The 25,307-nt window shown below is 43.1% G+C and overlaps 1 protein-coding gene across 8 annotated transcripts in view; it reads right to left on the minus strand.

Annotated features, from left to right (window-relative positions):
- Positions 1 to 3,570: 3,570 nt before the first annotated feature.
- LOC138822787 (endogenous retrovirus group K member 18 Env polyprotein-like) overlaps positions 3,571 to 25,307 on the minus strand; it is a 32,129-nt gene continuing 10,392 nt past the window's right edge. Inside the window, exons 1-5 of one of the 8 annotated variants that reach the window (XM_070015715.1) lie at positions 24,917 to 25,154; positions 23,928 to 24,013; positions 18,063 to 18,147; positions 14,376 to 14,596; positions 11,335 to 13,289 (exon numbers count right to left, since the gene is read on the minus strand). In XM_070015715.1, coding sequence (XP_069871816.1) covers positions 12,994 to 13,289; positions 14,376 to 14,596; positions 18,063 to 18,130 — 585 coding nt within the window. In that variant the 5' untranslated portion in view covers positions 18,131 to 18,147; positions 23,928 to 24,013; positions 24,917 to 25,154 and the 3' untranslated portion in view covers positions 11,335 to 12,993. Of the gene's footprint in view, positions 5,246 to 11,334; positions 14,597 to 18,058; positions 18,148 to 23,927; positions 24,296 to 24,916; positions 25,155 to 25,307 lie in introns of those variants that run through there. The other 7 variants (XM_070015713.1, XM_070015712.1, XR_011370627.1 and 4 more) reach the window with 7 other exon arrangements.

A 25,307-nucleotide genomic window follows, 5' to 3' on the forward strand; every position in this document is an offset into this window, starting at 1 on the left:
GATAAAGCTCACAGTGCCCAGCCTGGAGCCATTCTCAGGGTTTCTGTTTTTCAATTGATTGTGGTGGCTGCTAGAGGGAGGGGCAGCCTCTGGCTCTGGTTACCCAGTGAGGCAAGCCACTCCGATGGCTGGCGCCTGAGCTGGGTGACTTTTCCCTGGATGGAGCTGAGTCTGGCAGGTCACTTCGCCGTTAAGTTCTTGTGACCTGCTAAATGACTCATTTTATTCCAAGGCCTGAGCTGGAGCTAGCAGCTCCTCCGAGCTTTGTCGGTATCCAAGATGGAGATCACCGGTGCTGGGGGGGGAGGGGTGGCCTTCCCTCCTCTGCTCCCTGAGGAGTGAGGACATCGGGCTTGTACTCACGCCGAGTCTTGGATCCTGGGTCGTCTCTGGTCTGCAAACAGCAGGATGAAGATGTTCGCTCCTTGTCGGTTCTTGTTGGTGTTGAGTAGAATCCGCTCGTCCGCTGCGTCTGGCTCCTTCGTCCCCGACTCTCTGTGTCTCAGGTATGACTCTGCGGCGGTGGTCGCCGCCGTGACCCCGCCGCCGGAGCGGCAGCTGATGCGTTTCCTTGGCTTCCCCTCTCTTGTCTAACTCTCTGTCCTGTGATGGCACACTTGGTGTGATTCTCTGGCTTAGGACTGTTCACTGGAACTCTAAACCTACTTTCTATGCGAGAGCTTGTTCAGATTCCAGCTTCTCCTCCGCCATCTTCCCGGAACTCCCTCCGTGAAACTCTTATCTCCAATAAACCATCAGAAAACTGGAAGTGGTGCTCTAGCTAAAGTGGTGGAGCACTAACCTTGATCTGAAGAGCTGAAGGAAAGGGCTTAGGCCCAGAGTTCAAGTGCCACGACTGACCTAAATAAATAAATCAATAAATCAATAAAGCATAGACTATATTGAAGTGTGCATATGATAATTTCTAACTATAATACTCTCATGAAATTGGGTTTTACAGAAACATCTTGATTGCTTTGCCAAAGGAAAGGATAAATGATTTAAATAAGCTACCTAACATCTCAGAAGGAAAATGTTACTGGGTTTAGATCAACTTCATATACCCAGTACTGAGGAAATAAGTTTCAGAAATGGCAGAGGCAAAGTATTATAAAAATCACTTTATCATGAGGTACAACCAGGCTGCCTAGATCAACCTTGCAGGAAAAAAGGGATGAATGAAAAGCAACTAAGGCTTCTAAAATGAGCCAGTTGGTGGTGCTTTATGCTTGTAATCCTCAGAAGCCTGAAAGCAGAGGGTTTGGATTCAAAGCCTTTCCAGGAAGAAAACCTTTTTCTCTGCAACCAGCAGATAGAAAACATCAGCTCTTTGCCCACAGCCCAGCTGGATGCCTTCTTCCCACAGAGCTCCAGACAACCAAGACCCCTCATCTGAAATATTGTCAAATATATTAAAATATTATCTCCTGTTTGGGAGATAATATTTGAAAGATATATCAAAAACATTTCACTGACTTCTAAAGAAAGAATGAAAGAGGAAATATGTGCTCACTAAAGGGTAAGTTACCTACCAAAATGATATTAATATGGCTAGATGCCCATTTGGAAACTTATCCACTCAGCCATCTTTCCTCACATCTTGTCAGTTAGCCTGAACTGTCAGATTTTTGGATGCAAGGGATGTGTATGAGTATGTAGGTTGTAAAAGTAATAATGAAAAGCTAAACACTGGAGGCTCAAGCCTGTAATCCTAGCTACTCAGAAGGCTGAGATCTTAGGATCCCAGTTCAAAGCCAACCCATGCAAAAAGACCCTTACCTCCAATTAACCAGCAAAAGACAGAAAGCTGAGCTGTGGTTCAAAAGGCAGACTACCAGCCTTGCAACAACAACAAAAGTTAAGGGACACCATCCAGGCCCTGAATCCAAGCCTCAGTAGTGGCTCTCACACACAAAAAATAACCATGATACCACCACAGGATGTGCATATCTTAGGTAAGGATGCAGATGGATGGGATGATGACTGTATTGTAGCCCAGTCTGTGAAAAAACCTAGGTGAAATCTTTCCTCAATACATCTTCATTTCCCTCTACACATTTAAAATCACACACACACACACACACACACACACACACACACACACACACACACACACACACACACTTACATGGTTATATTTGTCTATATAATTATGTAAAATACATATCATACACACTTGCGTCTGAATTTTGTCCATCTTTTGGTTTTATAGGTAGTACAATATATCCAGGGTTTGGCTCATACTTGTAATTTCAGCTGCTCATGAAGGTGGGATCTGAAGATCACAGTTTGATGCCAACCCAAGGAAACAAATCCTCAAGATTCTTATTTCAATTAAGTAGCAAAAACCAGAAGTGGAAATCTGACTTAAATGACACAGTGATTGCATTGAACAAAATAATCTAAGCAAGATACCAGACCTCCATTCAAGCCTACGTACTGGCCCACTAGCACTCCAAAAGCCAAAATCCCCAAAAGACCAAACCAAAAATATGTCAAAATATTTTATAATTTTTGAAGCAAAATCCAATGAGGCAACGTAGTTTGTTGAAGATTTGGTGGTAAAATGTTGAAAAACCCCAAATTCCACATGTGTTTAAATGATTCAACAGACAAGCAACCAAGTAAAAATTTCCCAATAATGTTCCTTAGTATCCACTGGGACCCTTGACAAAGATTTTTTTCTATGCTTTTCAAAAAATCAGTTATTTTTCAGTAGTATAAATATTATAAGTTATAGAAGTTTTTTAAAGTTCCAAAGTGAATTGAATGTAAAACAAAAAGCACTTAATATTACCAGTTTCTATGACTCTGGTAGAAAACCTGTAATACTGTGGCCTTTATGAAGGAGGAGAGGGAAGACTGGTCATGAAATGTTGGGAAGAAGAGTTTCCAATTGACTGTTTGAAACCCAATCTTCTGCCCCCCACCCCAACAGGCAGAGGCTTGAACTCAGGGATTAGGTGCTGTCTTGAGCTTCTTCTGCTCAAAGCTAGCATTCTACCACCTGAGTCATGGCACCACTTCTAGCCTTTTCTGAGAAGTTTGTTAGAGTTGAGAGACTTATGAACTTTTATGTTTGGGATTGACTTCACATCTCAGTCTCCTGAGTAGCTAGGATTATAGTTGTTAGCTTCCCATGCCTGGCTTACATTCCACACTATTGAACACATAAAATTCAATTAGGAGGCTAAGATCTGGAGAATGGTGATTCAAAGCCAGGCCAGGCAGAAAAGTCTGCAACTCCATCTTCAACAAGCAAAGAGCTGGACTTGAGCAGTGGTTCAAGTAAGGTGAGTATGAGACCCTGATTTCAAATACCATTATGGGCAAAAACATAACAAAATAAAGCAATGCCCCAAATTAAAATAATAAAATTGCTCAATACCAAAATAATGGTCATTAAATAATGGTTTGAAAAGTAGAAAACAAATACACCCCTCCATAAATCCACATATAAAAATCTTCCAGCCAGATACCGGTGGCTCAAGCCTGCAATCCTAGCTACTCAAGAGGTTGAGATCTGAGGATCATGGTTAAAAGCCAGCCCAGGCAGGAAAGTCCCTGAGACTCTTATCTCAATAAACTACTCAGAAAACCAGAAGTGGCACTGTGGCTCAAGTAGTAGAGTGCTAGCCTTGAGCTGAAGAATGAGGGACGGTGCTTAGGCCCAGAATTAAAGTCCCATGACTGACAAAACAAAAAACAAAATCCAAAAAACAAAAAACAATAAACAAAAAAGAAACTTCCACAAAATATTTGAAATGGGTGAATTTTCAATAAGGAAACAACATTTTTCTTTCTGTTTTTTTCTTGCAACAGCAAAAGAGATGGTTTATTGTACATGTGTCACACTTGGCCACAACTATGAACAGAACTAGTCCAGAATGTCACAGGTCTGGGGCACAGGATCATCAGGGGATGCTTGGTTATGAGCAAGGTGTGTCTTTCAGAGATGATCTTGGCAATGAAAGTTCTGGATCCACTGGGAAATCACAGCGGCATGCAGTCCAACATCTCAGCGTCCCAGCCTATGGCATTCCTTATTCCTCCTGCTCCTCTGGCCTTGATGGGTGCACAAACTGGTTTACTTAGACCTCTGCCTCATCTTTCTTCTTTTGCCCTTCAGCCTGCGCATTCGCTTCCTCTACTTGGCTCTCATGGTGCTGTTTTTTCTAGGAAGATGGTGCTAAGGCAAAGAGCAGGAAACAACATTTTTCTACCTAAAGATGTCTGTGGGGTTAACAGTGGAAGAAATAGATTTATTACCAGATATTTAGACCAACATGCCAATTCTGACATATCTATGATGATAGAGACTAGCTTTAGAATGATAAAAATAAACCAAAGGACTACATCCCAAAGTACTGGACAAGGCTAACAAAGCAGAGTAGGGCATCAGGGTATAGGGTAAGAGCTATGTAGAAAAACTAGTTGTTCCTACAATGAAAAGTATTACCAGGCCTAGCAATTCAAGTTCGCCATACCAAGTAGATTTTGAAAAATAGTCTGTTACTTATTATATTAAAGAAAAATTTAAACTTGTAGGCTCTTCAACTTTATATCAAACAACCTAAACTTTGCTCAGGGGACATGGTACTTAATATTTGGATCATCAAGTGCCAATTCCAAATTTAATTATACAAATAATAACTCTACTAATAGAGAATGTTAATGGTTTCTTACAGATGGAGCTGAAGGTAAAACTGCTAAGACTTTTCCCACGTAAGAGACTATTCTTATTACACCTCTTCCCATGGTCTTCCAACTGCCTCAGTTCATTCATTTTTTTTTTAACCAAACTCGAATATTTCCACTTTATTCACCCAGATGTCCTTTTAACACTTCAAAGGCTGTTTTTGAGAAATAATAAAATTTTCAAAAGCACAAAAAATGCCACCCAAGTTAAGAAGTTTTGAGATCAAGCAGATGAAAGGGAAAATTTGAGTAAGGAGCGAGTTTAGTGTCCTAGCCATGACAAAATCCTAAGAGTTAGTGAGTGAACACATGACTCTGCACATATCCACAGAGTTGAGGTCACATGATGATTCTGGCTCCTGGTCCTCCTCTTTGCTTTCCTGGTCTGACACACCATTCTCTGGGATGCTGAGCTCTTCTTTAGGCTTTCTTCATTCCCCTCCAGTAACTCCTGCTTTATAGGCTTGCACAAGATAGACTTTTTCTTCATTTTGATATTTGGTTTAGGTTGAGAAAGCTATTTTTTCTCCAATTCAATGCTGTTTGCCTATAAAAATCACAATAAGAAAAACCCAACTAAGACAAGCATCCTTGGTTAAAGGCATTCTAGGTTGTAATCTCTGAACTTTTAGGGCCTACTTTACTCTTGGCTTTGACTGTCTTTTGTCTTCCTTCTCAATCAAACTCTCCCCATCCCCACTGCTAGGACTTGAACTCAGGGCTTAGAATCTGTTCTTGTTTGCTTTTTTTCCCCCTCAAGGTTAGTGATTTTCCACTTGAGCTGCAGTTCCACTTCCATCTTTTTGGTGATTAATTGGAGATAACTAAACCATGATGCTCAGATCTCAGCCTTCTGAGTAGCTAGGATTACTCAATGAATTTTCAGGAAGAGGCATCATGATGTTATGGGATTTCATGAAGTCATAAATATGATGATACCCAAAACCTTGAACAAGGACATTCTCAACTTCACCCCAGCATAACCATTGAAGTGAGGGATTTTAAACACTTATACATTAGTACTGCTCATACTCCCCTCAGACTTCAGGATCACACATCACTTTTGACTATCAAGCCTCACTGGTTACCTGGAACTCCCAACAACAGTTTCTGCTTTCCTTTTACTTGGAGACCTGAAACTTGAAGATTAGGATTTACTTTGTTCAATTTTGAGTCTCCTCGGTATTTTTCTTCAATTTTTGTTAATCAGTTTTAACTTGAAGTGATACTCTGCTAAGATCAAGGCAACCTAAGACATAGCATATCATTTTTAATTGTCTCTTTGCTTAGTTTACTTTAATCAAAGGATTAAGAAATCTATTATAAGGTTTTTGGTGGGGGTAGCATTGTGAAGGGAAGGGCAAATGGACAAATGTGGTGGAAGTACTTTATGTGCTCCTACAAAAGTAAACAATGAAGGTGGGGGAAAGTGGCTCACAACTTTAATCCTATCTATTCAGAAGGTTGTAAGCAGGAAAAATCAGTGAGTCTTATCTCCAAAAAACTACCAAAAGGCCGGGCGCTGGTGGCTCACGCCTGTAATCCTAGCTACTCAGGAGGCTGAGATCTGAGGATCGCGGTTCAAAGCCAGCCCGGGCAGGAGAGACCGTGAGACTCCTATCTCCAATAAAAACCACCAGAAAACCGGAAGTGGCGCTGTAGCTCAAGTGGTAGAGCGCTCGCCTTGAGCTGAAGAGCTGAGGGACAGCGCCCAGGCCCAGAGTTCAAGCCCCACGACCGACAAAAAAAAAAAAAAAAAAAAAAAAAAAAAAAAAACTACCAAAAGAAAGGAAATGGGTTGTAGCTCATGTGGTAGCATGCTAAGATTAAGCAAAAGGAGCATAGATATGGTACTCAAGCCCCGAGTTCAAGACCTAGAATAAGCACAAAACAAACTAACAAAACCTGCTGAAATTGCTTTAAGAAGGGTCTATGAGAGAAAAATGGTTAGGGTAGATTTGATTTGGGAACATTTGGTATCTGTCACAGTATATGCGAATAGATCCACTATAGGTTGCTGTGGAAATATTATTCCTTGTTCCATTATGAGCTATTTGGATTCACTATTTCAGTGTGAAGTGATATTTCTTGAGAGAAAATTGTCAGTTTGGAGCCCAGCACTGCTGGATCATGCCTATAGCCTTAGCTGCTCAGGAGGTGGAGATCTGAAGACCAATGTTTGAAGCCAGCCCATGAAAGAAAGTCCATGAGACTCATCTCCAAAAAACTACTAAAACACTCCTGGAAGTGGTGCTGTGACTCAAGTGGCACAGCACTAGTCTTGAGCAAAATTAGCTCAAAGACAGCACCCAAGCCCTCAGTTCTAACCCCAGGATCAGCATATACACAGAAAAATTTTAGTATGACTTCTGAACGAGGTTTTGTACCATTTTTCCATGAGTTCATTTTCAGACAGCACTATGTCCTGTGGGAGGCTTCTGTGTTCTGGCTTACATGGCATTTCTATTAGATGATATGTAATAGGCATCTACACAAAATTCCCTCACTCAAATTATATTCTTCAGTTAACAATCTATTATGGGAAAGAATTGAATTTCCCCATTTGTTTAAGTACTCAATGAATTTAACAGTATAAATTTGTAGATTGCTATTTAAGTTATATTCCATTTCTATTAGTTTACGCTCTTAAAGTTCTTATTCTTAGTTTATGTAAGTATGTATGTATGTATGTATTTTGTTGGCCATGGGGTCTGAACAAAGGGCCTGGGAGCTGTCCCTCAGCTTTTCAGCTCAAGGCTAGTGCTCTACCACTTGAGCCACAGTACCACTTTCTGCTTTTCTGCTTATGTGGTTCTGAGGAATTGAACCCAGGGCCTCATGCATGTGAGGCAAGCACTCTACCATTCAGACACCTTCCCAGCCCCTCTTTGTTTAGTTTTAAAGTGCCTTTAATGACCTTTCTTAATATAAGATGATATAATTCTATAACTATATCTAGTTTTTTTAATAGGTTGATGATTTCCCATAGATTCACCGCCATCAAAAGATACAAAGTATTTCCTTCACCCTTAAAAGAACAGCCAACTTCTGTTTCCTCAGAAGTTGCACAGAGGTTCTTCCTGCAGAGTATCTCATACTTATATCTAACACCATGTGACAGAACAGACAATAACAATGTCTTGTTATTCTGTTATCCTCAGAAAATAAAATGCTATTCAAAAAGACTTTGGACCTTTGTTTCCTCATGTTATTTATAATTTAAGGGAGCTCAATGCCAGACATTACTATTTTCTGTAGTTGTATGTTACAAGATCTACATTCATTCCCATGGAATATTTTATTTTTGTTGGGTGTGGTGGTCCTTGTACTAGGGCTTCAACTCAGGACCTGGTAATGTCACTTCAGATTTTTGCTCAAGGCTGGGACTCTTCCACTTGAGCTACCTCACTGCTTCTGGCTTTTTAGTGTTAACTGGAAATAAGACTGGGTAGGTGATGGAGTGGGTATGACTGTGATACATTGTATCCATGTATGGGAACGTCACAACCTCCTTCTTGTACAACCAATACTTGCTAATAAAAAGAAAGATAATTAGAGGTCTAATTGTTCACAGTAAGTTTCTTGTAATTTCCCTTCTTATGTCTTTCTCATTTTTTTCATGCTAGCATGTGTTCAGTGCTGACCCTTAGCTCTTTTTCTTATGGCTAGTACTTCAGCCACAGCTCTAGTTCATTTTTGCTAGTTAATTGGAAGAAAGAAACTATCTGATATTTGTGCCTAGGTTGTCTCTGAACCTCAGTACTCAGATCACAGCATCCTGAGTAGCTAGGATTACAGGTGAGAGCTACTCAGATCCTTGTTGTCTCCTAAATTATCCCATGTCCATTTCACAATGGCAGTCCATTTCCATGCTTCCCAGCTTTGCAGAACTAGCTTAATTATAATCCAACACCAAGTCTAACCTCACCACAGATGCTATTTTTTGTGTCATTCTCTGACTATAGACACCCTTCTCCTGGCTGATGCATTGCAACAACCTAGATGGCTCTCATACTACGCCACAAGGATAGGAAGCCAGGAAACACTAGCTTAGAAGCTGTAAAATCAGAGGAGCAAAAAGATATCGTAGTGCATTCTGCTGTGATCTTATTCTGATTTAAACAGCCTTGTCATCTATTACCAGGAGTAGCTTTGACATCACATTCTGAGTAGTGACTGGGTGTAAGCTGGTGTGTCCGAGCTGACTATAGTATTGTCCTGAGCCTGTGCAGACTGAAGAGACAAGCCAGTGCCAGTAGCACACACATTGGAATAACAAAGCAACCTATAGTTAGGCATTGCCACTCTTTGTTATAGAGTAATGAATGAATGACTCTCTAATTTCTTGACAAGAAATTCCTGCAGACCCATATGCAGCTGCCTCATCAGAGCAAGTAAAGAGCATGGTGCTGCCTGGAGGAAACACTGTGAGAAGCTGCCAGAAAGCATCTGTTTACTGGACTCATGGGGCTCCTCTGTCCTCTAGAATTAATGACAAATGAGGAGCAAACACCTCCCCCTCTAGGCAGACATACACAGGAAGAGCATTGCCACAGCACAACAGGGGACTCCCAAGACATACACTTGATCTGTGCTGTCAGAACTGAGAGTTTTATTTTTGGGGGGGAGGGTCCGGTTGTGGGGCCTGAACTCTGGGCCTGTGCCCTGTCCCTCAGCTCTTCAGCTCAAGGATAGTGCTCTACCACTTGAGCCAAAGCGCCACTTCCGGCTTTCCATTTTGCTTATATGGTGCTGAAGAATCGAACCCCCGGGACTCAGGCATGCAAGGCAAGAGCTCTACCACTGAGCCAACTTCCCAGCCCCAGAGCTGAGTTTTTAATGACACTTCATCCCACAGTGCTCCCTAAACCTTCAACCCAACCCTGCTCCTTTCATGTCCCTGACAATGTTTAGAGGCATCCAACATCCAGACTGAAGATGTTCCTTCATGTTTGGAGTAAGTCTGATCAGACTTTATATGGATCCACTGCTCAGTCAGGACTCTCGATCCCTCCCATCCCCATTTTGATAATGTGTGTCTCTTGACCTATTCCTGTCTTCTCTTTTCAAGATTCAGTCAGGGCCGGGTACAGGTGGCTCACACCTGTAATCCTAGCTACTTAGAAGTCTGAGATCTGAGGATCGTGGTTCAAAGCCAGCCCAGGGAGGAAAGTCCGTGAGACTCCTATCTCCAATAAACCACCAGAAAACCAGAAGTGGCTCTGTGGCTCAAGTCGTAGAGTGCTAGCCTTGAGTTGAAAAGCTCAGGGACATCACCCAAGCCAAGCCCAGAGATCAAGGCCTATGACTCAAAAATAAATAAATAAATAAATAAAAGAAAGCAAAAACATACAAAGCTCAGAATGGCAAGCAGCTGAAAACAGGATGGAATAAACCAACATTATCTATGACAGTTTTCAGATTATGCAGAGAAATGCCTGCATTGTTGAAGCCCAAGCCCATCTGATAGCTGAGTTTTAGCTGGCTGGCATGCCCATGATGCCAGGTAATGGTATTCACCAATTTTGTGATATTATTGGATGAGACCAATAGGCTTCAAGTTGGGAAGCTGAAAATTTTCTATTGATCTAGAAGGAGAAATATATCAAGACAAGAAATGGGATTAACACAATGCCAAAAGCAAAAGGCCATCCAATCCAAGGAAGACAGAATAACTCTGTCTCTGAAAAGATGATTCTCTCAAAGGAATCCTGAGCTGAGTATGGTGATCTATGTTTGCAATCTCTGAATTTAGGAGGCTGAGTCAGAAGTTAGGTTGAGACTAGCCTAAGTTCCATGCCAAGAGAAGAACACAAAACCAAAGCTCATCTTACAAAATAAAAGAAGGACTGGGAATGTGGCTTAGTAATAGAGTGCTGGCCTAGCACATACATGAAGTCCTGGGTTTGGTTCCTCAGTACCACATAAAGAGAAAGGCTGGAAGTGGTACTGAGGCTTGAGTGGCAGAGTGCTAGTCTTGAGCAAAAGAAACTCAAAATGAATGGTGTTAGGAAAAATGTAAAATTAATGAAATAACATCTCTCTCCCTCCCCTATATCCCTTCCTGCTTTCCTCCCTCCCTCCTTTTCTCAGTACTAGGGTTTATACAAAGGATTTCATGCTTAGGCAGGTGTTTAACTCTTAATCCACACTACGGCCTTTTTGTACTTTAGTTTTTAAGTTAGGGCATCCTGTTTTCTTCCCATCCCAGGACCAGCCTCCCATCTAGCTGAGATTATTGGAATCAGCCCAGCTTGATGATTGTGATCAGATCTCACTTTTTGCCTGGGTTGATCTTGGATTGCAATCCTCTCAATCTATGCCTCCCAAGTAGATGGTACTACAGGAGTGATCTATTATGCTTAGCCTTTAAAATGATCACTTAGAGCTGGGCACAAGTGGCTCCTGCCTGTAATCCTAGCCACTCAGGAAGCTGAGATCTGAGGATCGAGATTCAAATCCAACCAGTGCAGGAAAGACCATGAGACTCTTATCTCCAATAAACCACCAGAAAACCTAAGTGGTCCTGTGGCTCAAGTGGTAGAGTGCTAGCCTTTAGCTGAAGAGCTAAGGGACAGCAGTACCCCGGCCAAGAGTTCAAGTCCCAAGACAGACAAAAAAAATCACTTAGGAAGATAAAAGAAAAACTCCTGAATTCTCACATTTATTTAAATAGCGGCTGCCAGTCATATTTCATAAAGCACTTATGGGGCCCATGAAGTCTTTTATTTTTAAAATACAATAAAATAGTACTAGAGCAGTTGGGATATTGTTCTGCCAGTAACACAACTGTAAGAGCCTCGGAGGGAGCAAGCAAGCCGGCTACAGGCCAGCTCCACCGCCGCTTCTTCTGAGCAGCAAGCAGCCATGACTGGGGCACAGGCTCCTCAGGCCAGACCCTGCAGGCAGGGCAGCCCCTCCAAATCCCTCCAGTGGCTGACCTCAGGCCTCAAAGGCTCCAGCGCCGAGCTTCCTGGGCTCATCCCTAGGCTGGAGGTGCAGTGTGAAACAGCAAAGGAGCCAGCGAGACTCCTCCAGTGTCAGGGCAACCAGGCAGGAGTGGAGCCAAATGGCCAAACTTGCAGCAGCGACTGCAGCAGTTGTTGCTGCCTCGTGCAGCATGGGCCAGGGCTCCTGCAGCTGCTCAGGCACAGCCAGAGGTGGAGAAAAACTCCAGGACTGACACAGCCCCCTTCCACCCAATCTGCCTAAGATCTGGGAGCTGGAGTGGGAGCAGAAGGAGAGGGGTTCATATGGGTGTTGGAGGCATAGGCCTGCAAAACCCCATTTGAGCACCTGTGTGCCCTGAGGGTGGATACAGACATGCATCCCTTCCTTCCAATTTATTTATTTTTGTTGGTTGTGGGGCTTGAACTCTGGGCCTGGACGCTGTCCCTCAGCTCTTCAGCTGAAAGCAAGTGCCCTACCACCTGAGCCACAGGACCACTACCAATTCTTCTCGGGGAGGAAGGGACACCCTTTCCTCCATGCTGGGCAAAGGTTCTGCCCCGGTGCAAGACTCAGGTAATGGTTTGCTCAAAGTACCATTCGTGCTTCATCTACTTAACCACGTAGAACAATGCCTGGAGACCCCCCCCCCCATGTGTAAATCACCTGTGCTTTACCTACTTTTACAACCTTGTTTAGTGGAACTGCTCCACATTTGTTGACAAGGATTAGCTTTTTCTGTTTAAACTCTCATTGTCTGTGCTCCCATAAAACTGTTTAACTCTCTGCCCCTGACTGAAGATTTACTTCTCCTGCTTGTGTGCTGTATATAAGCATGTGATGTTCCAATAAATTTTGTCTATACCCACATGGTGTAGTCCCTTCTTGCCTATACCACACATCGTGTTCCCAGATCCCGTTGTGGAAACAGCAACAGATGGGGTTATGCCGGTTGATGCCTCTGACATCTCCCCCCTTTTTTGTTTTTTAAGTACAACCGTAAGCAAGAGATCCTTTGCAGAAGGGATTTGCAGAAACTATTTTGGAATGTAGACAGCAATATCTTGACAAGACATAATGCAATCAATCCTGTAGAAACACTATGGGTAAAACTGTGCCACCAGGTTCGAGGGTCCAATTGGTTTAGCACAGATGCAATTCCCTCAACCAGACCTTCATATCCCACCCCAGGGAGTTGTGCCAAGAAAGTCTCAATGACTTCCTGCTGTAACTAGTGGATGTCCCAAGTCAAATTTCCTTGCAAGACTGGCAGGTGGTAGTGAAGTCCCTGCCAAGTAATGTTAGAAGTGTTGAATCAAGTAGGAGTGATGCACAGTTTATTGAGCTCTAATCACACTTGAAGGTTAGCTGTTTCTGCAGATCAATTATCTGGTCTCCCATCCACTGCACCGTGTGTTGCAGGGTGTTCAGACGGGAATCAATGTCCTGTTTAATATTGTGCTGATGAGTCCATAGCTGGTGACAGTCCAGCCACTTCTCTACAAAGTCCTTGGTTTGGATGGAGGAATGCAGGGCCACTCCGGCAGTCGCAGCAGTCATGGTGATAGCAGTCATTTCAAGGATCACAGCTACACTCAGACCCAGGAATCTCCTAGTTCTCTTCAGCAGTTGCTGGAAGACTCCTGTCAACAAACCAACAGTGGGGCTCTCCTGCCAAGGTCGGGTGAGGTTAACAGGCACCCAGACCCCTAAGCGAGATCTTAATATCAGGAGAGACTGAGAAGGCATATTAAAAGAAATAGTATGATTTAAGCATGTAAAGAGTCCAGGCTGCGTGGGTTCTCATTGATTGACACTGTCCCTGTGGGCTAGGACATAGGAAAGTTTAATACAACCCTGTACAGTAAAAGAATGGTTCCTGTAAAATGTATAATTTGCCTCATGGGCCCTAGTAAAGTGACCAATCCAATTCTGAGTTGTATAAAATTGGGTGGCAAGTTTTATAAATGCCACTGCTCAGGCCCTAAGTGTCCCCTGAAGTTTATATGTGGCCTACGAGGCACAAGGCCTCCATCATGTCAGGTGAGCAAGCCAATGGGTTCTACATGATTTATAACTCCATTGTATAGACGTCACCATCAGAAGAATTATTAGTATACCAATCACCAACATGCTTTTCAGAATAATTGGCAATGAAACATCCATGAGGACCTCAATCTATAAATGAGATGTTATCATTATGCTGTATAATCTTTCCTCTAGGGTTTTGACACTGAGACCACTGAATAGAAACATAAACAAAATTCAATAATTAATGTCCTGGCATACTAGGTTAGGTGGTCGCCCAGTCTTATTTGTATAAGAATGATCCTTACCAATAAAATTTAAGGAAATTGTGCTGAATAGCCCCATATGATTGTTGATTTTATCATCAGGCAAGATGTATGCCCATACCTGTCTTCTGGTTGGTAAGCAAGGTGATGTCCCTAAACACAGTGGTAAAGACTCAAATCCTAAGGAAATAATATAAGGTATGCCTTCCTCACCTGGATGAGTAGGGTCTGCATGATCCCATGGTGGAGGAAAATACATGCTGTCATTTGTATACGCCACCGGACCTTGGTCTAGCTAATCCACTAATTTTAACAATGGTCGGTGAGTGACATAGGCCCAATATGCATGTTCACTACTCACTGCAGAAGTATTCACAAGCAGTGCAATCATGGCCAAAACAGATATTCAGGTATTCTAGGGGTTTTTGTACTGACCAGGGTGGCTTCGGTCTTGTGTCAACACCTTATTCTGACCCCATGTTGCTGGGGTCAAGCTGGTTTTCTTAAGATAAGGATGATGGCTTCCTCCAGACTTCAACCTTAGGTCTGCAAATCTGCGTACTAGATGTTCTTCCTCAGGGTTGTGTTGTGTTGTTTTTGCTTCTCTGGAGGTCGGATGAGTCAAAAAGGGACCCAGATGTTGCCAGTAGATCCATCTGGAATGATAGAAACGCTATTTTCACTTATGGGGCATTAGTCTTATTCTTCATTGATTAAATTTTTTAAACCATATGGGAATAGATAGTGAGGTGGTGCTAGAGGGATAAAATGCTTTTCAGCTTTAGTGAAAGGATCACTTTGAGTGAAATTTTAAAAATTTAGAGTAAATAAGGTTAAGGCAAAAGTTCCCTTGGGGATTCCCCTTTTTTGTTTTTTTAATAATTGAAGCTTAAATGTTTTATGGGTGTGTAAACAGTTGGCATTAGTCTACACAGGTTCATTAAAGAAGTTTTACCTAGGGACTAACTTTAGTAAACTCCCCTAATATTTTTCTGATTGTACACTGGCTTTTAGAATATGGTGTGGGGTAGTTTGTCAAGGTGACAACTTTTTACTAATTACATTTTATTCCAAACTAGAGTTTAGGCATAATTTTTTAACTTTTCATAACTGTATGGACCCTTTGGGGGGCGGCTATAGCAGCATAGCCTGTTTAGTACTTTGGTTTGTAAAAGATTTAAATAGTCTAGGATGTTTAAAGGTAAGCTCCATAAGAAGTTCCACTTGTAGGTGTTCAGTGGCAGTTTTGTAATTGACAAACAAGTTATAAAAGCAGACCTAACAGTTAGTGATTACAAATTGCATCAAGGCAAATAGGGTGGTTGAGTCCACACAACTGCCTGTAGACATCCTGGTATCTAGGCTGGAGATGGGGGCATTGCACCCAGCTTCAAGGCCTGGAGGTGGGACAAGTCTTACCTTGAAATCCTAGGAAAACATTACCTCCCCAAATGGGCGAAAGCATTGTTTAGCTCCTCAAATAGCCTAGGTGGGACAGGCAGGCCATCCTTTGGAATACAGATGTTTAGTGTAGCTCCTGGTGCTTAACTCTCTACTTAAGCCCTTATCTTTGAAAATTTAACATTTGGTCTAAATCCTGATATAAATGATCTTTTTAGTAATTATCAGACCACAATTTTGTTTTATTTTGGTGTTTATACCAATGTTTCTCTGCTTACCTGGGACTTATTTGTCTCAGTTAAATTTGAATTTTCTCCTTCCTTGTTCTGATTAATACCCTATCTCTTTACTTTTGATCTGGTCCTAACAATTTCATATTTTATTCTTAAACAAATTTATTTGTTTAGTGTCAGCCCAGAATTTACTGCCAATTAGGGTTTTAAGCACATACAGAGCAGTTTGGATTTAAGCTATTCCCCACAATTCACAACCTCAGCCTTTTACAGCCAACTATTACAAATGGTTGACAAGTTCTTGCCCAGTTATGCATGCTTATAAAGTAGCTTGCCATGACCTCCAGCTCTGATCAATTTTAGAAGAGCCAAACATTATTGCCAAAGTCCCAGGAGTGCCTCTTTCTATGTTAGGGTAAACGCAACCTTGACATTTCCCTTGGTCACTGGACTTGAACTTAGTGCCTGAGTGCTGTTTTTCAGCTCTCCAGTGCAAGGATTGCACTTTGCCACTTCGGACTCCAAAGCAACTCTGCCCGCTTTTTTGGCACTCTGCTGGCTAGTTAGAGATGATAATCTTTCTCTGCCTGGACTGGCTTTGAACTGCAGTTTGTAGATCGCTCACCTTTGGTCCTCAGCTCCACCCTCATCTGGGCCCCCTCCCATTTCTGGAGTTCCCTCCATACAACTGGTCTCTCCCTCTCTCCACCCAGACCCACCTGAACTCCCATCTACCTCACTTCCTTTTCTCTCAGATACTTCTGCTACCAGGATGATGATGGAGGTCATGTGCTCCCTCTTGGGGGAAATATGGCTCCTCTAATAAACCTTGTAATAATCTTTCTCCTTTGCCTGCCTGCCTCTGCATGGTCCCATAGGATGGATGTGTCTGATCCTCTTTCACTGGTGGCTCCATACTGGGATAGGTTCCCCAGTGCATTTGCTCCCCCTGCACTTCAGAAGGGAGTTCAAACAGCTGCCCTGGGACCTATTCTGAGATCCTTCACTCCAGTCACCAGAGGACCATCAAGGTAACTTTCTCCTGACTGAGTGCTCTACCAGCCCATCCAGCCCCACTAATTAATTCCCACTCCAGGGTAAGTGACAAGTTTGTCTGAGGTCAGGGTTTCTGATTCCAATATCAGTGGTAAGGCCACCTGAGCCTTTCTGGGCTAACTGAGCCCCACCCTCACCATCTGACCAAAAACTTGGCCAAGTGCTGGAATTAGCCACTAGAGGCCTACCATGGCCCAAGGACCCACCTTGGACCAACATAAGGACAGTCTCCACTGGTGGGGCCACCACCTATTTAGGAGCCAACCTGCACTGCAGAGGACACTCTACTCTAGGCACATGGCTTCAGGTCACTTACCATGGGAAGGACACTAAATTTCTTTACATTAAGGCCACCTGGCCTTGGAGGGCTGTTGAGTCCCCATCATTAAATTTGGCCCCACATTTAAAACTCCACTTCTGAGAGTGCTTGAGCAAGTAGCTCTCTCTCTCTCTCTCTCTCTCCCTCCCCTTAAACTTTGCCTCTTGCCAAAATTACCTGCTTGTAACCTCTTTCACAAGTATTTCATATGCTAAACGCTTTGGTTAAGCCCTGGAAGAATGTAACCAGTAATTGCTTGTTTCTACTCATTAGATAGAAAATGGGTGAGTTTAAGTCTAAACTCCCTGAAATAAAGGCCAACAAGTTTGGATATTACCAAAAGTGTATTAATCTTCTCTCTAGCATTGAGCAAGTGGTGGATGTGCCAAATTGGCATCTTGGTACTTCAGCTTAGTACTACCCCTTCCTCCTCCCCTGTCCTGTGGTGCCATTATGCTAGGCCAAGTGTATGTTCCTATTGCCTCCTGTTCACTAGGTTTCTTGTTGGCAAAGTTTTGTATTTTAAAATGACCACATGGTTCCATCATAATTAGAAAATTAGTTCCACTAAAATTTCAAAACTTTAAAAGTCTATTTTAAAATCTAAGCACGCTCTATAATCTGTGCACAAACATGTCTGTCTGTGTCTTATTTGACTATATGTAAGTGATTATGGTTTCAAGGTTACTCTGCCTACTAAAAATCTTTGTCAATGGAAGCTGTGAATTAATCTAAATTGCTTTAAAACTTTGTGACCTGACTAAGCCAAAGAAAAAACAGGCAGTTTTAAAAGACCTTGGAAAAGGACTTAAAAAAGACAATGTCCTTTACAAAGTAAATGAAATTGGTAACTAAGTTTGCTGTGAATTATGTCATTCCTATGTCCATTTATGCTAAGAGTTAACTATTGTTCACTGACCATGGCTAGTAAACTAAAGCTAAGGGTTTCATTCTCTGTTTTCTCCCCTGTGTGCCGATCAACTTCAATTAAGATCAAGGGACCAGAGTGACTATGCCCAGTCACAGCTGCCTAAACCAGTGGCACCAGCCTGCAAAAGCCAGTGTAAACCAGGTCTCTAACCAGTATATGTAGAAATATTGCAGGTTACCAACAGGAGGTGCAACAGTCCATACATGTTGGGAGATGCCACAGTCTCTCTCAGACTCTGGCCTTGCTTCATCTCACATGACCAAAAGCCTGTTAATTAAGGGTAAAACACAAGACACATTAGATATTTGGTTCTGTAAATGTTCATCGCCAGAAGTTAGACCATACGGGGTGTATGAGCAAAGGATAGAAATTGATTTCTATACTATTTTACAATTGGAGGTAAATTCCTAAAGGTAACAAAGACTGCAGAAAAAAAATATGGCCACTCTTTCTATTCACTGCCCACAGGACAGCCTACAGGCAAAGAATATACAGCCCAGTGTTTCAATGATGCATTTAAATGCAAATTAAAATAACTTTACAAAAAGGATTTAAAATGACATCCCCCTTGCAAAAATTTGAGAAGTTGTGGGGAGTGGCTGGCCTCCCAGACAAGTTTAAAAGATAAAATTTTCCTAAAGGTTTATTTCAAAGTAAAAAGAAATAGGATTATTCTAGTTTGCCCCTAAAATTTTTTGTAACAGTTGCCGGAAGGCCCACAGTAAAAGATAGGACAAGTTTGTCAAATGTAATTTAATAAGTAAAACCATGCTTATAAAACTACTTCCAGCCGGGCGCTGGTGGCTCACGCCTGTAATCCTAGCTACTCAGGAGGCTGAGATCTGAGGATCACGGTTCAAAGCCAGCCCGGGCAGGAAAGACCGTGAGACTCCTATCTCCAATAAACCACCAGAAAACCGGAAGTGGCTCTGTAGCTCAAGTGGTAGAGTGCTCGCCTTGAGCTGAAGAGCTGAGGGACAGCGCCCAGGCCCAGAGTTCAAGCCCCATGACCGACAAAAAAAAAAAAAAAAAAAAAAACTACTTCCAATGACCATCTTTGTTGCTTTTAATTGGAGTAAAAGTGACTGTTTGTAAAAAAAAAAAAAAAAAAAAAAAAAAAAAAAAAAACTCATTGATCTGCAGTTTGAAGCCAGTCCAGGCACAGGCAGACTAAAGTCCCTGTGAGATTGTCATCTCTAATCTGCCAACAGAGTGCTCAAAGCTGAGTTGTTTTGGAGTTTAAAGTGGCCAAGTGCTAGTCCTGAGCTGGAGAGCTGAGGGACAGCACTCAAACCCTGAGTTCAAGTCCAGCGACTGACCAAGGAAAGTGCCAAAGATGTATTTATCCCAACATAAGAAAGGCACTCCAGGGACCCTGACAATGTTAAAACATCCAGAGGCAATTACAAACAAATGTTTGGATGACAAAAGTGGTATCAGGTCCTGAGTTACTTGAGCTTGGTCCTCCAAAAAATTGATCAAGCCAGAAGGTCATAGAAAGATAAGTTTGTAAACATGCCTATCACCCATGTTGGTCTAACTGGGCAAAACTTTCCAGAGATCTGTGATAGTGGGTAATAAAAGCTAAGATTGTAGAATGTAAATCCCAAAACCCCTGTATCTCCTCAAAGTCCTAATTGGCAGTAACTTTTGAGCTGGTTAAATTCATCTGTTGAAAAGCTTGTAGAGCTGAGATTATGTTCCTATTGAGATCTGTCTAAAGGCCTACATAGGTAGGCATTCCTCTGCCAGACAGAAAATGCTTTTATAAACCAGGGTGTTAAACAGGCTATGCTGCTGTAGCCCAAGAAAAGGCCTGTACATTTGTTATAGGTTAAATGTTGTCTATAAGCCACTTTAAGCAGGCTACCCAGAGGCAGTGGGTCATAGAGTGCCAATCAGTCTCAGGTTAAAAGCATCTACTGGGCTTTCTTTTAAAAATCTCTGACAAGTAATTGTTAGTCAATTGTGAACAAGTTATAGGTAACCTCCATTTCATTGATCTCCTTGTTGCTTTAACTGGAAATAAAAAGAGCTTTTGTAAGAAAGTTCAAAGCCATCCTGGGCACACAAAAAAAAATCCTTCTAAAACTCCATCTCCCTACTAATCAGCACAGAACCAGGACTATCCAGCCAAAGGCTGAAAGTGGCATTGTGACTCTAAGTAGTAGAGCATTAGCCTGGAACAGAAGGACTCAGGGACAGTGCCCAGGCCTTGAGTCCAAACTGTAAATGCCAACCGGGACAAGCTATCCCAGGAATGGATGTTGAGACAATGGCCAGGACAAAGTCAGTCCTGACCATGGAAAACCATGGAAAAGAGTAAGAGATGCTACCCTAAATGGAGTCACTTTATGCTTTATGCATTGTTTCTGGCAAAACTGGGGCTTCAGCTTCCACCCCCACTACAAAGGCAGAGGAGGGGTCCCGCAGAGCAGTGGGGACCTCACAGATGAAGTCCTTCAGGGGAGGGGGCCTCACAGAAGAGGCTGCAAAAAGGGGTGTACCTCACTGGGAGGCCGCAGAAGTGAGAGTGCATTGTGGGGAGGCCACAGAAGTGAGAGTGCCTTGTGGGGGAGGCCGCAAAAGAGGGGAGGGCCTCACAGGGGAGACTGCAGAGGAGGGGAAACTGCAAAGGCACAGAGGAGGAGTTTAAACTTAAACTCATCCATACTTTTACCTTCAGTTACAAGGGAGAGGGAAAGAGGGAGAGGGAGAGGGAGAGAGGAAGAGAGGGAGAGAGGGAGAGAGAGAGAGCCAGAGCTATCTGCCCAAGCACTCACAGAAGTGGAGTTTTAAATTTGGGGCAAAATTTGATTGAAGGGCTCAGCAGCCCTCCAAGGCCCAGGTGACCTTAATGTAAAGAAATTTAGTGTCCTACCCATGGTAAGGGACCTGATTCCACGGGTCTATATTAGAGTGTTCTCCACAGTACAGGTTGGCTCCTAAAGGGGGTGGTGGCCTTGCCAGTGGAGAATGTCTTCATGTTTGTCCATTTGCATTCCTTGGGCCATGGAGGAGGGTTCCTTGGGCCAAGGTAGGCCCCTGGCACTTGGCTAAGGTTTGGCTCTGATGAGGGGAAGGGGGGCTCGGTAAGTCACAGAGGCCCAGGTGGCCTTACCACTGAGATATCAGAATCAGAAACCCAGACCTCAGATAAACTGGTCACTTACCCTGGAGTGGGATTTAATTAGCAGTGTTGGATAGGCTGGTAGAGCGCTCAGTCAGGAGAAAGTTACCTTTGTGATCCTCTGGTGACTGGCATATAGGATCTCAGGATGGGTCCCAGGGAAGCTGGTTGAACCTCCTTCCGAAGTGGAGGGAGGATCAAACCCACTGGGGAGCCCATCCCCACAGGGGCGACCAATGTAAGAGGATTAGAAAAAATCCATGCAAGGGGACCATGCAGAAGCAGGAAGGCAAAGGAGAAAGATTATTACAAGGTTTTTTAGAGGACCCATATTTCCCCCAAGAGGGAGCACATGACCTCCATCACTATCCTGGTAGCATGAGGATCTGAGGGAAAAGGAAGTGAGGTAGATGGGAGTCCAGGTGGGTCTGGGCAGAGAGAGGGAGGGGTCAGTTGTATGGAGGGAACTCCAGAAATGGGAGGGGGCCCAGGTGTAGGTGCTCATACTTCGAGCTCATGAATCTACCTGATTCTGGGGCCTGGATGAGTTGCCTTGATCTCTTCTAAGTCATTTACCATATGAGGCTTTTCTGAACTCATACATCACTGCAAATTGCTAGCATTCCTCCCTAGCACATCACTCAATATATTTTTTCCATCATATATTTAAACATATTTATGTGTATACATTCTCTACCCTCCCCCAACCCCACACACAAAGGCATAGACCTTCAAAACAAAGCTTTTCTTTTTTTCCTTGCTACAGTGTCTAGAACCTAATAAACTCAATAGATACAAAAGAGTGAGCTGGGTACTAGTGTCACACATATTCAGGAAACTGAGATCTAGAATCACTTTTTCCATTTATTTCCCATTTTGATTAAAATTTAAGCATTAAAGGAACTTTTAAAGAGAATCAAGACTTCCTTTTTTCTGGAGGTTTCCTTCACTCCCTTTCACCTAGTCCAGCTCAACCTATGTCCCCCTGGGGGCTTTGGCATCCCAGAAAATCCACAGTCCCCCAGACCCCAGTTAAATTCAGAGAGAATCCAGCATTGCCTTTAGTCATGTGGTGGGCAGAGCAGAAAGCATCCACCACGTGTGCTACCCAACACCTCTAATCCACACCAGTGCCACTTCCATACTCCTAGCCACATGAGCAGCATTGTGTCACCGTCGCTTGCACTGGCATAGGCTTCCGTGGTCATCAGGACAGATGTCCTGAGAGTTATTTCATCTGCACAAGGTGCCATTTCCTGGGTCCAGGTATATTGCTGATCTGGGAAATCACTGGCATTGGAGCAAGCCAGGGCTGCTGCAACCGCACTGTAGGATGCATCTCTCTGCAGCAAAACCTGAGGCCCTTCCTTCCTAGACACAATGGAGATCCTAGAAAATTCCCTGCTTGTCCCTAGATGAGTCCATGAATATATCTACAGCCCTCATCTGTCAGAAATGAACAAAGAGTACAGAATTGTTCAAGTCATTTTCCTTCTTCACAGAAGGGTGCACTATCATCCTGGCCCCCCAGAGCGAGGCAGCACACCAAATGGGGGGATCCACTTGGTTTTCATCCCAACCTAGGAATGATATTATCCCTTCTCATGTTGCTAAGGAGTCAGGATCACATCTTTGTAAACAATCGGTTACCAGGGTAATAGGGTCATAGAAGGAAGACAAGTCATTCTAACCATCAGTGGACCATCCCTAGTCAGGAGGCAGTGTACTTTGGGAGGCTATTGCTCAAAAACAAACATCCTTTTTACCTGTTAATGAAACTGCAAATCCACTGCACCTCACCTTTGTCATTACAACAACAACAACAAAAAGAAAAAGAAAAGGGTGTTTTGGATTTTCTTGTCAGGACTGGCTTGAAACCACAATCCTCAGATTTCAACCTCCTGAGTAGTGCCAAGATTTTTTATGAGACAATTCTCTCAAATTAACCACCAAGAAAGAAGCAAAAAGGAATAAAGAAAAGTCCAGGACTTGAGCTGAGGCTCAACTGGAAGATAATGGACAGCACCCATGCCCTGATTTCAAACCTATGACCAGCACATCATGATCATCATGATCATCATCATCATCATCATCATCATCATCATCATCATCATCATCATCATCATCATCATCATCATGTGAATAAAAAGACTGTAAGAGCCTATTAAGAATATTAAAATTGAGGGCTGGGAAGGTGGCTCAGTGGTAGAGCTCTTGCCTTGCATGCATGAGGCCCTGGGTTTGATTCCTCAGCACCTTATATCAAAAAAGAAAAAAGCCGGAAGTGGCACTGTGGCTCAAGTGGTAGAGCACTAGCCTTGAGCTGAAGAGCTGAGGATAGCACCCAGGCCCAGAGTTCAAGCCCCATGACCAAACAAAAAAATATTAAAATTGAGTGAGCCAGGCACTTTTTGGTGGCTGACATGTAATGCCAGTTAGGAGCATGAAATCTCAGGATGGTGGTTAAAAGCCCACCTGGGCAGGAAATTCCATGAGGCTCTGATCTCCAACTAACCAGCAAAAATGCCAGAAGTAGAGCTGTGGTTCAAGTGGTAAAGCAACAGCCTTGAATGAAAAAGCAAAATAACAGTGACCAGGCCCAGATACATAGGGTAGGACTACTACTAAGTAATCAATTAAATACAAATACACAAATAAAAATCAGAGTGGAAGATGAGCACAAAAGCCAAGAGAATTGGTGGTTTACACCTGGAGCTCAAGCTACACAAAAGACAGAACTTGAAGATCTGGGTTCCAAGGCAACTGAGGCAGAAAAGTCCCTTAGGAATTTGTGAGTATGTATCAGGTGTGGGTCTTGAACCCAGGGGTTGAAATAGAATTTTTTTTTTCTTAAAGGTAGCATTCTACCACTTCCTTTCTTTGGGGGATGAAATGGAGATAAGTTTTATGGACTTACCTGCCTGGGCTTTCAACCCCAATCCTCAGATTTCAGGTGCTGATACAGTACTCTTATCTTCTATGAGATTTTTTATCTTCCATGAACTGCCAAAAAGTAAAAGAAGCCAGAAGTTGATCTGTGTGGCTCAAGCCACAGAGACTGCTTGCTTTGAGGGAAAATGAACAACAAAATCCCTCATACACAGTGGCCCTGCCCTGGTTTCAAACCCAGGAAGTGACCAGGCCCTATGTTCAAGCCCTAGGACCACCACCACCAGCAACAAAAGAATGACTCAGGGACAGGGACTAGGCCCTGAATACAAAGCCTAGAAACAGCATTAAAAATAAAAGAAAAACAAATTCAGAGACTGTGGCTAGGCTCCAGAGTTCAAGGTCTACAACCAGCACCAGGACGGACACACACACACACACACACACACACACACACACACACACACACACACACACACGAAATGAACAATATAATAAGAAGGCAAAAGAAGAAGAGCGAAGTCAATGAAATATTTTTAAGTAGTGGCTCATGCCTATAATCCTAGCTACTGTGGAAGCTGAAATTTTAGGATTGTGGTTCATAATCAACCTGGGCAGGAAGCTCCATGACACTTGGTTTTATGTGTGCTAGTCCTGGGGCCTGAACTTGTGCTGTTTTGCACAAGACTAGAACTATTCTACTTCCAAGCTCTTGGTGATTAATTGGAGATGAGAGTCTCAACAACTTTCCTGCCCTGGCTGGCTTTGAACCACCATCCTCTGATTTTAGAGCCTGGCTAATGTCCCTGTCTTCCCATGAGAATCTTTCTTTTTTTGGGGTTGGTCATGGGGCTTGAACTCGGCCTGCACACTGTCCCTAAGCTCTTCAGCTCAAGGCTAGTGCTCTACCACTTGAGCCACAGGGCCACTTCTGGTTTTCTGGTGATTTAGTGGAGATAATTGTCTCATGGACTTTCCTTCCCAGTCTGGCTTTGAACTGCAATCCTCAGATCTCACCCTCCTGAGTAGTGGCTTACAGGCGTAAGCCACTGGCACTCAGCTTTTTTTTTCTTTTCTTTTTTCTGTTTTATGGGTTGTGGGGCCTGAACTCCAGCTCTGGATGGTGTCCCTTAGCTCTTCAGCTCAAGGCAAGCACTTTACCACTGAGCCACTTCCCAGCTCCTCCATAAGAAACTTATCCCTTATGAATCACCAAATTTGTTTTACAAAGCCAGATGTTGAAATGTGGCTTAAGTTTTAGGACATGGGAGAGACTCCAGCACAGTGACCTTGCCCTGATTTCAGGTTTAGGAACAGTCACCACTCCCTGTGTTCCAGCCCTAGGACCAGAACCAAATAAATAAATAACTCCCCCATTTTCACTGTATTTGATCCCATTTTCACTGTA

This window comes from Dipodomys merriami, unplaced genomic scaffold, assembly GCF_024711535.1.
Source record: "Dipodomys merriami isolate MVZ:Mamm:240054 unplaced genomic scaffold, mDipMer1.0.p SCAF_1151, whole genome shotgun sequence".
NCBI lineage: Eukaryota > Metazoa > Chordata > Mammalia > Rodentia > Heteromyidae > Dipodomys > Dipodomys merriami.